General features: G+C 44.8%; 1 protein-coding gene across 2 annotated transcripts in view; it reads right to left on the bottom strand.

The window, feature by feature from the left end:
* The window catches only part of LOC126457206 (annulin), a 478708-nt gene that overhangs the window by 52633 nt on the left and 408076 nt on the right, over positions 1 to 17999 (bottom strand). For both annotated transcript variants that reach the window (XM_050093306.1, XM_050093305.1), the window contains exon 2: positions 5093 to 5323. In XM_050093306.1, the coding sequence (XP_049949263.1) occupies positions 5093 to 5323 (231 nt within the window). The remainder of the gene's footprint in view (positions 1 to 5092; positions 5324 to 17999) is intronic.

Below are 17999 nucleotides of genomic sequence, written 5' to 3' on the forward strand. Positions count from 1 at the left end.
ATGGAAATGAGCGTTTGGCGTCATTGGCCGGGAGGCCCTTCGCGGGGCAGGTCCGGCCGCCATATCGCAGGTCTTATGACATTCGGCGCCACATTGGGCGACCTGCACGCCGGATGGGGATGAAATGATGATGAACACAACACAACACCCAGTCCCTGAGCGGAGAAAATCTCCGACCCAGCCGGGAATCGAACCCGGGCCCAGAGGACGGCAATCCGTCACGCTGACCACTCAGCTACTGGGGCGGACAACTTTTAGATGTAGATAAGACTGCAAGAAGACTCAAAATATTTTCGTCCACCCAAGATAGCTTCTTGCTGCCCGGAAAATGAGCAGGTACTGCATGAAGATATGAAGGAAACTTCGAAATACGTCGCGGTTGGCTAACAGAAACGGTATTTTGTTTGTATGAAAATACGTAAAAGCAGTATAATTATTAAGCTACGGACTTACTATGCGCTAATGAAGACTCATTAAGAATATTACTGACCAAGTTTTTAAAAGTTCACTTTCTGACTCCTGGTTGTGCGATCTCATCTTTTTTTATTTTTTTTAATGTTGTAGAAAATTAAAGACAGTTGGGACTGACTTGGACAAAAGGCGTCTCTGATCTTTTATGTCGTACTTATATTTGTCTTCAGACTAATTTGAGAAGACGTGGCTCGTCGTAGTTCGAAACAATCTGTCCTGTCTCATATTTGCTGCCCATCTCTACGCTAGCACCTGTCACTTCTATTCGTGCAGTTGAACGCCATTTTAAATTTACATTTCGCTAAACAAATTCCAAAATTCGCGAAATAAAGCAGTTCACTTTCCACACAGACAAAAGATAGACTTGCTCCTCTCAGTATTCTGACCGAGTTCAATATGGCGGCCGAGGTTCATAGCCGCAAGGAGCGCTGTAGGTCGTAAATTTAAACTCGATGCTCGGACCTCTTATCATCTTACATCACTGAAAGGTGTTGTCAAACCGGAAGAGGGCTATGCGGTGCCTCTGCATAGTTTCGGCTGGTAAGAACATTTTCCCAGAAAGTGAGAATTCAGGTTCCTGCCTTACATTTGTAACGGTCGGGCTACATCCGATTTCTTTGTTCAGCCTAAAATGCTAATTCAGAACGAAAGGCGATATACAGGGTGATTTCGTGATGATGTTATAAACTTTCAGGTATGATGGAGAAAAATGGATGGATCAATTTAAGACAACCTAGTCGAAATTTATGAGTGAAAACCGTTCTGATACCTTTGGCAGTAGAATATGTGTACAGCTGCTGTTCTTGCTGAGACTGCAGGGAAGGCAATCTCGAGGCGCACTGGCTATTCGTCAACATATGTGGTTTCAACGTGATGGAACTCTGCCTCGCTTTGGACTGAGGGTTCGTGAACACCTTGATCAGACATTACGTGAAAAGTAGAGAGACAGAGCAGGCCCTGTTTCGTAGCCAGCATGTTCACCTGGTTTCACCCCACTTAATTTCTTCTTGTGCGGCGATGTGAAAAGTCTTGTGTCGAGACTGAAAAGAATCTCCTGGTAAGAATTCGCCCTGCGTGCAACACTGACAGCGGAGATACTAGAACGACTACGATAGAATTGCGACGATGCGATGGCTGAATTGACGCTGGGGGATACCATTTCGAACAACTGTTGGAAATGTAGCAGCTCATGAAACTTGTGTCGGCTAATGGTATCCATTATTACTGTACCGTAGATTTAGGATTTTCGGTCCCTCTGACATCAAGTTACCTGCTCCATTCCTAATCCATCAACAGGGCAAATTATCTGAGGATATTGTGGAGTATTCAGCGGAAATTCTGTATGTCATGGTCAGGATTCTAAAGTTGAGGCCCTCAGTTCGAGCGCTGCGCAAGGCTGAGGTGGAACTTGAGCAGATTTTCGCTCATATCTTTCGACTCTGTCGTTTCCCGGCTAGCATATCTTACCTCAAATTGATGCATTTACACTTCTCCATCATCCCTGACAGTTAGTGACATCATCACAAAATCACCCTGTATAATAAATGGATACTTTGCTGAGTGATAAAGAAAGTGGAACAAGCGGGTAAGTTCCTTTTATTAATGTGTTAAAAAAGATAGATTGCGTGTTGAAGAAGATGTCTCGAATTACTAGCTGGCTTAGAACATCTGAGGCGTCTCACACTATCGAAGCATCGAACAGTAGGTGTGAAGGAGGCCATGAACAAAGAGAAATGGAATGCGGACGTCTAGCATGAATTATAGCCATAGAGGTATAGGAAGAGGAGCCACCGGGTCGGACGCAATCACATCAGCAGGGACTCAGATAACGAAAAGGGATGAATAAATCTCTGAAAATGAGACCGGAAGTATATTATGACCTCAGCTTATTCGTAGCAATGCATCGTAATCGTATTTCCCATTTCAGAGGAGGATAGCTGACCTTAAATTTAGATACTGTACAATGAAGTGGCTTAAACTGTTTCACACAAGTTGGAGAAAATGGAGCCTTAGAAATAGAATGAGCGACGTCAGAGACGAAAATTGGTTGTACTGTTGTAGGACTGCATAAAAAGATTCCTCAGTAGTAGAAAATGTTGCATTTTACTGCTCCTACTAGCGATGCCTTTTTCGAGTCTGTAAAACAACTTATCTTTGGTGTCTTGAGGCAATGGTGACGTTTAATCTCGAATCTGCGGTTTCCGATCCGCAGCGCATTGCTTGATGGTCAGGAAACGTTGTCGGCGGCTACATATGAATAAGGTTGCAAACGTTGGTAAGATTGCAACTTCCTGACATATTAAAACTATCTAAAAACCAGACCCGGATTTCTAACTGTTGTGCGTAACGCTCTCCTAAGTCGGTCGTCTGAACGCATTTCACGAGCCCGTCAATGCTTCAGTATGGCAGTACCGGTCTCCTGACCAAGGTTTTCCCAATTATATGCGTTTGGGAGTGCCGAACCAGCGAGATATGCGCCGCAGCAGAAAAGTGGTACTGATATGCTGCAGCTTAGCCAGGTGCGTAAGAATAGCTCAGCTGCTTGATTTTCCAGCGGAAGGTAGAGGTCCGGGTTGAAGTTTCAGTCCGGCATCCAGTATTAATCCGTCAGGAAGTTTTATCACAATGTACACTCGGCAGCAGAGCCGAAGTCTGGTTTTGGAATGCCAGGACTAGTGTTCTGTTCGTATTATCGTTCCGTTTTTCTGGCTGCCCTACCGTCAGAAAGTCACGATCTTACACAGCAGTGCTCACTTTGTTTAAACACAAAGATCAGCGTCATCGGCTGAGGAGCAGCAATGAACAGGCGACGGCACGAACTGTCAAGGTACAATACGTGGTTACACGCTGAAATGGATGTGTTTGGGGCCAAGGAGGGGTGGAGATGAGTTGAATGCCTGACTATCGAAGTTCATTATTCTGTATTATTAGTAGTGCAATTTTTACTGGTGACAATGTAACGGTCTGTGGCGAATTGGTATCAGCTGCATCGGTAACTTTTAATCAAGAAAGTCGCTCAGGTATCCCGAGCACCAAGACATATCTGGATCGGACCATCTTCACACAGTTCGTAAAGAACTCATTTCTGAGGAATATTGTGTTGCAAATTAACCGTGTCATATAATCCTTTTGTTACCATTGTCCATAGCTTGAGACCTACACACTTGTTTCATTTACGAACATGTTCTTGGTCTGCATAATTAACCCTTATGTGTTCGAAATTTTCGGCCGTCTTGGGCAATTTTTCTCTTACCATTAACATGAACTCTGCCTACATACTCCAAATATCTCATTTAAAATTTCCTTTTTCCCGCAAAGAAAGATTCGAATGAATATGGGAGACGACGTGCATTTCTCATTTTCTTCGCAGAATACACTTCATATTGTGTGTTCATAACAACTTAAAACTGTACGTCCTACAGAAACTCGAATCCGGATTAGTTCTATCCATTTCAACTGCTCTTTTCATGGAGCCATTCAAGTTCGCCCGAAAGTGCGGCTCAAAGACTTGTAAGCATGTCCTATCCCTTTTATCTCGCCAGCCACTGTGGCCGAGCGGTTCTAGGCGCTTCAGTCCGGAACCACGGGGCTGCTACGGTCGCAGGTTCGAATCCTGCCTCTGGCATGGATGTGTGGATGTCCTTAGGTTAGTTTGGTTTAAGTAGTCCTAAGTTTAGGGGACTGATGACATTAGATGTTATGTCCCATAGTGATCAGAGCCATTTGAACCATTTTGAACCCTTTTATCTCCACAGCGGCCTCCTGTGATTCCGTGAATGTAATTCCCCATTGCCGTGCATGTGGGAGTTAAATTCCACTACACAGCCTCCAAACCGTAATCGAGTTGAAATGTATTATTATTTGTTAGCATGTACACTGAGCTGCCTGCGGGTATACTCGGTCTAAAGTAAAAAGACATCGTTTCAGTTACAAGGACGAGGCTGTGGAGGAATCGAACTTCTGCTTCCTTTTTACCTGGCATCTAGTCTCACTGAATTGTAGGGGAGTAATTAAGGAGCTTAAAATGGATGGAGGAGGAAACGGAAAGTTAAATCCGTAACTTGGTCTCCGAGACATACCTGAATGACTCAGTGTGGTAAGTTCTGAAAGTGAGAGGCAAGGATTCCGTACGGGGTTTAACTCGTTCACGTCGACATTTTTTTTTTTTTTTCCATCGGGCGCCGTGTACTACCAGTGGCTCATGTTAGACTCTACCAATTATGCTGCCAGCAATACAACAACGTATGATATATTACCTGTAAGCCAGGCGCAATGAAAAGCTCTGAATACAGTTTTGCGTGACCCTTCAACGAGAGAGCTTTCTGAGCAAATGAGATATCACGTAAATTTCGATTAGTTTGGCTTGAAATTATTTTATGTGATCCCTCACTTTAAAATTAAAAGGTCAATATATTAAAAGAGTAGATTAGGGCGTTTCAGTACGACCGCCACCCAGTGTCGAGATACAAGGAAAATCAGTCTCGCCAAATGAAGGAAAGCATGAATACGCCCCCCCCCCCTCCCCCAGCGAGAAACACAATTCGCAGCGCCGGCGTCAACATGTTAGGGTACCGAAATTGTGAATAGGTTATGGTGAAGTAGGATGGTATGTGCAACTGACCTTCGACAGTGAAGACGAAGGAGATGGCGTCGATGTCCGGGTTGTAGGGGCGGCTGAGCGTGACGCTGACTGCGAAGGGCTGGCCGCGGCGCACGACCAGCCGGGGCTCCTTCTCGCGGTCCATCAGCTCGTAGTGGCGCGTGCGGTGGGCGTCGCCGTTCTCTGCCAGCAGCACGTCCACCTCCTTCACGGACGCCACCTCCGGCGCCACGCCCGCGTCTGGCACATCACCTGCAACACAGTGCAATAATCAGCTTCAATTTCTGCCGACATGGAACCTGCAAACAACACCAAAAGTCCCTATGGTTTCATCAAGTGAAATAGTGTCATATGTGTGAACTGGTGACGTTGGGTGTCGCCTGATGGCGTTGCGGGCACGTGGCACGGTAGCAGAAGTATGTAAGTGGAGCAGACACGGACCGAGGATCGCCTAGCGAATATATGGGCCGCAAATGGAAGACTGAGATAAGCGACTTTGACAAAGGACAGATTATTATTACGTAGAGCCCGTGAACGAGTATCTCGAAAACGGCGAAGTTGGTCGAATGTCCACGTGCTACTCTCGTGACCATCTACAGAAAAAGGACAGTGAAACTACCTCTAGGAGCTAAATGGTTGGACGTCCGCGACTCTTCACAGAACGTGGGGTTCGGAGGCTTGTCTGCTCTCTAAAGTAGGGTAGATGGTGATCTCTGCCGAAATAACACAGTGCTAGTGCACGTACAGGTGTGTCGAAGCACGCCGTTCATCGTACGTTGTTGAACGTGGAGCTTCGCAGCAGACTAACCCTACGTGTTCACATGTTGAACCAACGACATGATCAGTTATGATTGCAGCGGGCCCGGGACCATCGGGATTCGACCGTCGACAAATGGAAACGTGCTGGATCGTCAGGTGAATCACATTTTTGCTACTCTAGGTAGCTGATCGTCTCCACAAACGCCGTCATCGCTGTGAACGGCGGCTCGAGACGTGAAGCGCACCACGAACGCAGGTTGGTGGGAGCAGTATTATGCTATGGAAGACATTCCTCTGCGGTTGCATGGGAACTGTGATAGTAGTCGAAGACTCGCTGACAGCTGCGAACCAACTAGCTGCTTGATATCTTCCTCGACGGTAGTGTCATCTTTGAGCAGTGTAATTGTCCATGACTCGGAATTAGAACCATGCTACAGTGGCTTGAGGAGCATTATAGTAAACTCACGCTGATGTCTCAGCGACCAGATTTGCCAGATGTAGATCCTATGGAACCCATCTGGGTCGCTATCGGGCGCCATCACCACATAAGCAAATCAGTGGCCCTTTATTTACGCGAATTCTGTGACCTGTGCATAGACATCTAATTACACATACTTAGCTACCAACAAACTGTCGGATTCCTGACATGAAGAATCAGTTATGTAATTCGTTCCAGAGACGGACAAACGAACTTTTAAGCAGGTGGCCATATTTTTTTGGCTCATAAGCATTTCTCTATAACAGCTCGGCGTTTCAGCTCTGATAGATCACGCAATGTCATCCTCTCCAATTGCGTCATTCGGGTGCAGTATGGCGGGTGTGGTGTGAGCTCAATACCTTCCCGGCGCTTGTCAGCGACACACACTTTGGAGCCGCTGCTTATCACCCAATCAGTTCCTCAGCTGGCTTCACGAAGCAGAGTGCACGCCGTTCCAAGGCTCCCCCTACGGAAAAATCAATATCTGTACTGGGAGTTGAATCCGATTCTTCCGCATGGCAATCGTACCAGCTGATAACTCAGCCACTGGGGAGGACATGAGCGGCGATACCTATCTAATGAAGATTCATGAACGTGACGGCCTGCCTCAGGAGCCGTAGTTGTGCGAAAACTTGGAGAAGATTGTATGTAAATCTCCTGATTATATTGTTGTATTACTAGCCTCGGAGACAGAAGTAATTGGGTCACGTTGTAGGAACAGAGATTGGAGTAATACTATTCTAAATGTGTTATCAGAAAATTACCTTGGGCAGTTAACCAGAGTCCGACTCTTCAGGGTAACTTGCTAGGTCTCCTGTTTACAACAGGACTGACTTCATCGATGCAGTAGCTACATCGGTAAGCGAGATCGGTACTGTGGTGTTTGTTTCTACGGCAGCCAGTTCGAATTCTGGTATATGAAAAAATTATCACTACCAGTATTTGGCTGGCGGCAACGGCCTTGCCACAGTGGTAACACCAGTTCCCGTCAGATCACCGAAGTTAAGCGCTTCATGCTTGGCTAGAACTTGGATGTGTGACCATCTAGGTCAGCCGTGCCCAGCTGGCAAGTTGGGTGTACTCTACCCTTGTGAGGTCAATTGAGGAGCTATTTGATTGAGAAGTAGCGGTTCCGGTCACGAAATCAGACAACAGCCAGTAGAGCGGTGTGCTGACGACTGACCCCTCCATATTCGCATTCAGTGATGCTTATCAACTGAAGATGACACGGCAGTCGGTCGGTACCTCTGGGACTTCCGAGGCCTGCTCGGACGAAGTCTTTTTTTAGTATTTGGCTGGCAAGGTTGCTAACGTGGTCGCGTTACGTCCGTCATCCTCAGACTTCGCACCAGTGTCTTTATTAAACTCGAAACCTCTGCTCATGGAGTTAGTACATGTGACACCCTTGATGGTGAACTGTCCGACTGAAGGGGATGTTAAGTTCGGCGGCTCGCTCGTGCTGTTCGAGAGGAGCAGGCTATGTGCCGGCACTGCGTTTCACCCTCTTCCTTATCATCATAAGAGACAAATATGACAGAAAACTATCAGTTACATCCGTTACAGTCATCTAAGCTCAACTGTTACGGTTCGGATACAGCTCTTGTACACATTGAGGAACGAGACTTACTGGGAGGGGCCACACTATTTCCGATTAGGCGGCTGAACTAGTGCCCCGATGCCTCCCAACCAACAATGACATACGACTCTTGCTTTTCTTTTCTTTGACGGAGTTCAGCAGTGAATAATCGTACATAAGAACGTCATAGGATTGCTGACTACACGTGTCAGTAAGAATGTCAAAAAAGATAGGAAGTCCGTTAAGAAACAGTCTTCTGATTACCTGAGCAATCAATTTCAAACAGTAATGTGAAAATTTCATGAAGTTAGAGACTTTTGAGCTTATACGAAGACCGGCAACCAGTCGTCCTTCCCACATTTCGAGACTGGAACAGGAAAGAAAGTGTCACTGATTTGTGGAACACCCGCCGCACGCCACACACTGTCGTCAGACGGCTCGTGGAGAATATACGTATGTAGATGTAGAACATGTGCCAACCCAGTTTAAGTGTCGACAAGAATGCCTCAGCGTTAACAATCTTTCTGAAATAAATCAGCCAATCAGCATTTTGCACTAGATGTACTCCGATAAAGAACTACACCACCACACTGAAGCGTGGAAAAAGATTTTGGGGTCAAGACACCAACGACCTACGTGAGTACATCGATTTGGGCAAAACCGAGACATCGATGTATGTGTTAGTACAAGCTGAATTCATGTTACAGTTATAGAAAAAGAGAAATATAACGTAAGCCAGCAGCCGTTTTTTGAACTAGTATTGTGAGCACTTGTACATGCGTCATTGTTTTTCGCAGGAAAACCTCTAACAGAAAGGAAACTGCTGATAAAAGACATGCAGCAGTTTTTTCGAGTACAGCGCAGTGCTGGAGTTCTGGGCACCCAGCCAAACAGTACTCGCGCTGTCACTCCCTAATCGAAAGTAATCTCAGGAACGCTGTAACGGCATGAGGGCATGTATTTAGCTACCATGATCATATGATACGAATTCTGTAGGATACTTCTAAAATACTGTAGAGAATGATGATCACTACGTGCCGTTCGGTCCAACCAGTCTCCATGAGATGTGACTGACAGTTGAGCAGTTATAGAAGCCCAACATTCCCGGTATATGATGAGTTGTCGCCATAATACGAGTAATCTTGGGTACTCTTCGCTACTGTGCAGGTTTGTCTACTTCAGTCCTTTGTCAGCGCAATGATGGTAATACCAAAAGCAAAAGAAACGGTTGAAGGTGGGAAAGAAATGTAATCATTTACCCACACAAATGTAATAAGAAAATCTTCAATGAGTCTCATTATTGTTAAGATCTTCCGGCATTATGACTGGTACTTTCACCTATGTCCTGACGTGTCATCCCAGTTTCCTGCCGCTGAGTCACAACGCCAGTGCACAGACGAAACCTGCAGAACACAGGCTCCACTATTATTACCTCGGCGTGCGTCGCCCTTGACATTTATTCAGAGTGGTCGCACGCCCGCTTAACCGGATTTGGTAGTGAAGTATGCTGATCCACCTCATCGCTGTCTGGCAGCGTTTCCGCCGCTTACGTAACGATAACATTTCGCAACCGGCCTGGATAGTTCCTTTCTTTTTGGTTTGGTCCAGGCACGGTGCATTTGAGTCGCACGCGACCTCCAGGCTACCAACGTAACTGAAGGCGCCAGAGGCAACAGTAGACCTCAAACCAACTTTTTGTTCGAAGGAAGGACGCAAAATTAGGGTTTAAAATCCCGCCGACGATGAGGTCATTAGAAACGGAACACAAGCTCAGGTTGAAGAAGGATTAGGAGGGAAACTGTCTATGCCCTTTCGAAGGAACCATCACAGCATTCGCCGTACACCGGTTAGCGTTTTAGGGGAAGACTGGGGTGGGGGGTGGGGAGGGGGGAGGCAGGGTGGAGGCGATAGAAAAGGCATCTGGGAATCCTTACTTCTACCGTTGTCAAATCCAAATTAACATGCCGACCCTGTGTAGAGAAGGGATAAAGGTCGGGAAAAAGAAGTCAAAATAAAAGGTCTTCGCAAGAAAATTAGTTTCTCTAAGAAATCAAAATAATGTTATGTCCCTGAGGAAATGAAGGTTCGCTTGCACAGTCGTAGAGCCAAGAGTATAAAAGTGGAAGAACAATCGGGTTTCATTGCCCCCTTTAGATTCATTGTAGCCACTCATGTAGTTTTCACAGTGATGTGATAGCTTAGCTCCGCCTCCTCTGGTGTGAAATGAAAATTTGTTCTTGTTATCAGCCTGGTTGATAGTTTGAACACAAGTCGGAGGTAGTGAAGCAGTCACTTTTAAACAGTAAGTAGGAGTTGGTTAGCGTAATGTGTTAATACTCCCCATTAGGAAGAGTTCTAAAGGCAAACATTAGGAAGAGCACTAAGGGCAAACATAGCGATCCATTTGCGAATCGCCAGATTTGCTTGTCTAAACGATACCATGAAAACAGCAGGCGTTCAGTTATTAAAACATTAATCGTTAAAAGAATCGACTGCTTTCTTAAGATCAACACAAAACTACAAAGCCGGCCAACCTACTAGCGACCCAACACCTGCATATAAAGGGAAAGAACAATACACCCAAAGGCAAATCATAAAGGTACTATTGTTGTACACAGTATACATTTGTTAACGCCGGAAGGTCCATGAGGCTGTTCACCGATGGTACAGTTGTACATAGGGAACTTGCAACGCCAAAAAATTGTAGCGAAACGCAGAAATACCTACAGAAGATCGATGCTTCGTGTAGAGTTTGGCAGTAGACAACCAGCATAAACAAATGTAACTTACTGTGCAGAAATAGCTGGAAAGAGGCTTATTGTAATATTACACGATTGCTGAATAGTGCGTGCTGAGTGATTTAAAGTTGAACGACCACATAAAACAAATGATAGGAAAGACAGATGTTACACTGCGACTGATAAGAAGAATTCTCAGATAGTGTAGTCCATCCACGAGGAAGGATGGAGTTGAGTTTGCTCGTCACTATAGCAGATAGGACTGGTAGAAGAAACAGAGGAGATCCGAACAAAAGCAGCACGTCAGCACATTTCGTCATAGGTTTGTTTCGTAGGGGCGAAAGCGTCATGAAGGCGCTGCTCCAACTCCAATGGTAATGCATCAGCAATGGATGGACAAAAGCACGTCTAATACGGTGTAGGAAACCAGTTGGCATTCAAAAAGCTCTCAATCGTCTCGGAATGGACTAATACAGGTCCTATATTTTCAAGGAAACCCTACCCTATATCATTCTTCCAGCAAAACAATGGGGAGATCAGATAATGACGAAGGAGATGGATAGCGATCTCGCACAGTTCTCCCCAAAGTAGATCACAAAGTCTCAGTTCTGGTGATTGTGGTGGCTGTGGTGGATAGGGAAAACGCGAGGATTCTCGTGCTCACAAAATCCAGTGCTGGACAATGTGAGCTGTGTGAAGACTAGCGAGATCATCGTGGAGTCGCACGGTCTGGAAGCCTTGCCACGGTTCGTGCGGCTTCGCCCCCCCCCCCCCCTTGGAGGTTCCAGTCCTCCCTCGGGTATGGGTGTGTGTGTTGACCTCAGCGTAAGCCTAGCGACCGACCGATGACTTCAGATGCTTGGTCTCATAGAAACTTGCCAAAAAATAAAATAAAAAAATAAAAAAAGATCATCGTGGACGACGGCGTTGTCATTGGGAAAGGAATATTTTATCATGAAGTGGTAATGATTAGCCAGAATGGTCACATAATCCGTGGCAGTAATGCGGTCTTACAGAATAACCAAGAGATCCATGTAATACCGCGATATGGCTGCGCAAATTATCACGGAACGCCTGCCATGTTTCACTCTTGGCAGCAAGCAGTCTGCATCGCAGACGGGACGATGTTAACCAGACATAAACTCGGCCAGAAGTCGGAAACGGTGTGAGACGAGACTCATCCGACCAGCTGACTTTCTTCCATTGCTCCCAACTGCAGTGTTTACGGCTTCGGCACTGCATTTTCCTGTTATAGGCATTTGCATCACTTGTGAGTGGTTCCAGCTCGCCCTGCCATTCCTTCTTCGGAGCTTCCTTCACATTGTTTAGTTGTTGACAGGATTCGCGAGTGCGACTTTCAGTTCCGCAGTGACTTTTGCAGATGTCGTCACCTTTATTTTTTCCCACAATCCTCTTCAATGATTGTCTGTCACTATCAGTCAAAACAAACTTTCGCTCACGTTGTGACTTAGTCGATGATGTCCTTCCGCTTTTTCTGAATGTAGTGTAAATTTTCGATTCGATGCCTCTTCAAACACTACACTTCTCCCAGCTTGGTTACAGAAGCACCCATCATACGAGCACCAATAATTTTCCCTCGTTCGAATTGACTTAGCCCGGACATAACGCATTTACAACTACACAGAACACTGTTCTGACCAGAACTGGCATTTGCAACGCATTGATGATATTGCAAGTGTGTCGTTCGTGGCCAAATACTGGGCGGTTCCAATTACAGTGCAGCTACCCACAGTGGTCCAATGTGGGCTGTAATTATCGTACGACATCGAAACTTGGTAGATATTCTAATGCGCAACAGATTTATACTGTAAAAAATTTAGTTCCGATTATGGCCACCAGGTGCAAATCTGGCGCTGTAAATGCAAGGGAGACGTATGCAGTTGTTCCCATATGTAACAGATTAGGAACGGGACGTGCGCAGAAAAGGTCAAATAAGTACGTATCTAGAAGAGTCAGTCAGTATACTGCTTCCTCCTGCATATATCTCGCGGAAAGGTGGAAGTAAAATTACAGAGATTCGAGCTCACAAGGAGGCTCTACCGACAATCGTTTTTCCGGTACACCACTCGCGGCTGGAACAAGAAAGGCGCAGTGGTAAACAAAGTACCCTCCGCCACACACCATATGCTCGCAAAGTATAGACTTGTAGAAAGTAAACTCCGGGAATATTGTGTCCGCATTGTTTTGTGCAACTCGAGTATGATGCTACAGTGGAGTCAGGTCACCTTAGCGTACAGGTGACAGTCATGGGGCATGAATGAGCGAGATGGCCGGCAAGCTTGTTTGCGTGGAACGCTGCCAGCAGTGCGGTGTGTTGCTTTGTGGAGGCGGCAGTGGCTGCAGCGCTCCGGAGGACCGGTTCTCCGGGAGGCGGCGCTGCTGCCATCTCGCCAGCCGCCAGCCGGGCTGCTCCTGAGGACACGTGTAGCCGCCGCTCTACACTCCTCCCTTTTTACGTGCAGCGGGCGGCCCGTTAGCCACGTGTGGCAGGCACGGTACCCAGACAGCTGTCTTCTACAGTATAAGGCCGCTACGCTGCTCCCCGCTTCCTGGATTAGTAACATCTATCATCCAGTTGCTTTCTGTAGGCATCCGTTACTACGACGCGCTAAGCATTCGTTGTAGAATCTGTTTCCGGATGCGTGTGACGTGGCTCCTCACACCAAAGAGTTTGAGCATTTCTTCGAATGTTCTGTCATAGTCGTTTACGTGACAGCTGAACTCGGATTCGGAATTAGACCTCATCTATCTATCAAACGTCTTAGTACTAATCCGCTGACCTCCGATTTCAGGAAGGTTCTTCAGTCCATCTTTATCCACAAATTGTTTCTGCCTGACTGCCTTTTCCTGTTTTATCGTCTAGTATACATCACTTTCTTTTTATCATCACTCTTCTGGTTGCTCTGATGCGACTCGCCATGAGTTCCTCTTCTGTACCTACATCATCTCAAAGCAGCACTTACACTAAACGTCCTCATTTATTTACTGAATATATTCAAGTTGTCCATTGTCTATCTGCCACTGCAGTTCTTATTCCCCATGTCTCTCTGAGGTACTAGGAAAGTTAGTGCTTCATGCTTTATCATATATATTCTTGTCCTGTCCTTTTTGCAGTGTTCTCTTCGAATTCTTTTCGTCTCCTCATTTTCTACCAGTCCACCACATTCTCAACGTCCTTTTACAGCAACACATGTCAAATGCTTTGAGTCTCTTCTGTACCGGTTTTCCGTTATTCGTTGAATGACTTTGATAGAATGCTGTGATCCAAAAGTAATTTCTCCCTCATATATAGATCACTATTTAATATTAGTAGCCTTTTTTGGCCAACAATGGCCTTTCTAACTGTGATAGTCTGATTTTCATGTCTTCATTGCTTCGTCGCTCATGTGTTATTTTGCTTCCAAGGTAGGAGAATTCGTCCATTTCGTTTATATCCTTGCCCCCAACTTTCGTGTTAAGTTTATCGCTGATCTCATTTCTGTTGATCTCAATTACTTCCGTCTGTCTGAGGTTTACTCTCAATCAAAATTCATTCCTCGCTAGTGTATTCATTCCTTTCGAAAGGTCCTGTAGTTCTTTCTCACTTTCACTGAAGACACAGATGTCACTAGTGACTCTTAACTTTGTTATTTCTTCACACTGAGTTTTATCCCAATTTCTGAACCTTTCTTTTATCTCCGTTATTGCTTTTTCGCTATATAGATCAAACAATACGATCGATAGCTCCACCGCTATCTTACATCCTTTTCAAATCTATCACTTCGTTCTTGGTCTTCCTTTCTTATTGTACCTTGAGAATTTGGAACATCTTCCACCATTTTACATTGTTAAACGCTTTTTCCAGGTCGACTAAACGCATTAAGCCGACTTGATTCTTTGTAAGTCTTGCCTCTATTATCAGGAGCAACGAACGAACTGTCTTCTTTGATGTCTTTCCCTTTCCTAAACCGAAAGCTGGTCCTACCATATCCTCAGTTTTCTTTTCCATTCTTCTCTATAGCAACTTCGATGCATGAGCCGTTAAACCGATCGCGTGATAGTTTTTGCAGTCGACCTTGCTACCTTCCGGATAATGTGGATGATATTTTTTCCGAAAGTCTGATAGTACGTATCCAATCTCATAGATTCCATACACCATCTAGATTAGTTGTTCGATTGCTACTTCCTCTAATGATTTCAGAAATTCAGAAGGAATGTTATCAACGACTTCAGCCTTATTTCATCACAATCTCTTTTATTCTTGGCAACTTATTAAACTACATGCTGTGCACCTAGCCGAACAGAACAGCTAGTGAAAATCTGCATCTCTGTGAATCCTCAGTATACTTCACACCAGTATCAAGCGACAATGTCACCTAATACAGTACATGACAAAGATCTAGATGTTCGATTCCAGTAACCCATTTTCATCACGAAAGTTATAAATATTATTCAGGGAATACATACCTCATCCATAGCGGCAGTGTAAACAAAATTTTGTTAACAAAAGCTACGAGAGTCGTATGTAATTATTCTCACACCAGAGAGTAACCTTAACTGGAACATAACTATACACTTAGGAACGAACCGTGTAAATACGTAGAAATGTGTACTAGTAGTGACAAGCTCTTTCGAAGGAAATGAGATTCTGTTGTCGCATTACTAAAACAAAATATCTGATGCGTTAAGACTGTTGTGTCCTTCTGAAAACTAGTGGTGAGGAGTACATTTACCTACAAGATTTCTGAAAAGAGTCATCACTTAGTTTTTTCTGGTCTTTATCACGGTGTTGCTTTTTTACAGTTATTTCTCGTAATTGACTTTATGCTTCCTCAGTCAGGCAGCGTTCGAATTATTGCCCAAGGTATAATCAAACGGTTCTACTCTCCGTCTCTAATGACGACGTTTCCGACGAAAATTTCAGTTGTAATTTTCCTTTTATTTGTCACAACTAACAAGGGAACCTCCCAATCACACCCCCCTCGGATTTAGTTACAAGTTGGCACAGTGGATAGGTCATGAAAAACTGAACACAGATCAATCGAGAAAACAGGAAGAAGTTGTGTGGAACTATGAAAAAAACAAGCAAAATATACAAACTGAGTAGTCCATGCGCAACATAAGCAACATCAAGGTTAGTGTGAGCTTAGGAGCGCCGTGGTCCCGTTGTTAGCGTGAGCAGCTGCGGAACGAGAGGTCCTTGAATTAAGTCTTCCATCGAGTGAAAAGTTTAATTTTTTATTTTCAGACAATTATCAAAGTTCAAGCACTCACACATACTCAACTTCGCTCTCCAAAATTCCAGGACATGTTCAGATTTGCTTGGACATATGCAGGATTTGACGGTCTACACACGGAAAAATTTGAAAACATTAAAAACATATGTTTTGACAGAGCACAGGAAAACTGTGCGACTGTGAAACTGTTGCATTCATTTGTTGCAGTTTATGTGACAAACTCTTATGTTTTCATCACTTTTTTGGGAGTGATTATCACATCCACAAGAAAACCTAAATCGGGCAAGGTAGAAGAATTTTTTTACCCATTCGCGAAGTGTACAAGTTAGATGGGTCGACAACATATTCTTGTCATGTGGCGCACATGCCGTCACCAGTGTCGTATAGAATATATCAGACGTGTTTTCCTGTGGAGGACTTGGTTGACCTATGACCTTGGGATCAAATGTTTTCGGTTCCCATTGGAGAGGTACGTCCTTTCGTCTACTAATCGCACGGTTTTGCGGTGCGGTCGCAAAACACAGACACTAAACTTATTACAGTGAGCAGAGACGTCAGTGAACGAACGGACAGATCATAACTTTGCGAAAATAAAGAAAGTCAACTTTTCACTCGAGGGAAGACTCGAACGAAGGACCTCTCGTTCCACAGCTGCTCACGCTAACCACGGGACCACGGCGCTCCTAAGCTAATGTATCCTTGAAGTTGCATATCTTGCGCATGAACGACCCAGTTTGTATATTTTGCTAATTTTTTTCATAGTTCCACACAACTTCTTCCTGTTTTCTCGATTGATCTTGTGTTCAGTTTTTCAAGGCCTATCCACTGTGCCAACTTATAACTAAATCTGAGGGGGGTGCGATGGGGAGGTTCCCTTGTAAGTATTTCGTAGCAGTACTCTATCTTAAGACTTAGAACCACAACGATGCAAAAGAAGCTCCGTAGAGTATATACTAGCCGAAAACTAGTCCAGTGGTCGATGTCACACGTCTAAAACATTCGTACAGCGTAAATGGACGAGTTGCAGTCTTCTGAAGGTTAGTTTACGGAATTAGAAACTGGTGTTGAATTAATCCACTACTAGTGGCTCTGAGCACTATGGGACTTAACAGCTGTGGCAGTCCCCTAGAACTTAGAACTACTTAAACCTAACTAACCTAAGGACATCACACACATCCATGCCCGAGGCAGGATTCGAACCTGCAACCGTAGCAGTCGCGCGGTTCCGGACTGCGCGCCTAGAACCGCGAGACCACCGCGGCCGGCTCCACTACTAGTCATTCGATTTTTTTCAAGTAGAAATTAGCTGTTCTGCTTACAAAACACTCACAACATTCTATTCCATAGCAGCAGTTTACAACTAAGTAACAACCATTTCGGGCAGAAATAATCAGAGGTGCCACGAGACAGAACGCTGCTGTAACATACAGCATATCGTGTTTCAGCGAATTCTAAAACGTCGTACGCTTCATTGTCTGCCTAGGTCGTCGGCACCGCAACAACTCATGTTAGGGTGCACTAGAAATAAACCTTTCCTGGATGCGAATCTGCTCAGTGTTCTGTTCACTTGCGTAACGCACCGTGCTTCTTGGTCAGGGAGCATACTTTCTCTTTTTTTCTTTTCACAGGCAACACGTTGTATATTTTCCCGCATTCCTCTGCAGAGCAAGTTCGGAGAGGCACACAGCGAAGCGTGTCAATAAACAGATCCACGAGCGTCACGAAAAAACCGCCGCGTTTTTTGCCCTTGGTGAACTTCTCACAAGAAAATCAAGAGTTATATAAGCTAATTTTACAAGTGTTTCCACATTAATTAACAAGGTTATCCTATATCCTTGCTAAAACTACACAATGTACGTGGGTGTTGTGACGAATACATTACCGCTGGTATGCCAACATTTCATAAGCTTCCATATTATTTTTGTCTGCAGCGTTTATCGTCCCCGTTTCAGTTCCGTACAAGGCAACACTCCAGGAAAAACTCTCTAAGCAACATTTGGGAATAATACCTTCATAAAAGACTCCCTAACGCTAAATATTGTATTCCATGTTAACAAACTTTATTTTTCTTGCTATTGCCGGCCAGCATTGTATATACTTACTAATTTAGTGATCGTCTCTTATTTTACTGTCCAAATAG

Source organism: Schistocerca serialis, chromosome 2, assembly GCF_023864345.2.
Source record: "Schistocerca serialis cubense isolate TAMUIC-IGC-003099 chromosome 2, iqSchSeri2.2, whole genome shotgun sequence".
Taxonomy (NCBI): Eukaryota; Metazoa; Arthropoda; class Insecta; order Orthoptera; family Acrididae; genus Schistocerca; species Schistocerca serialis.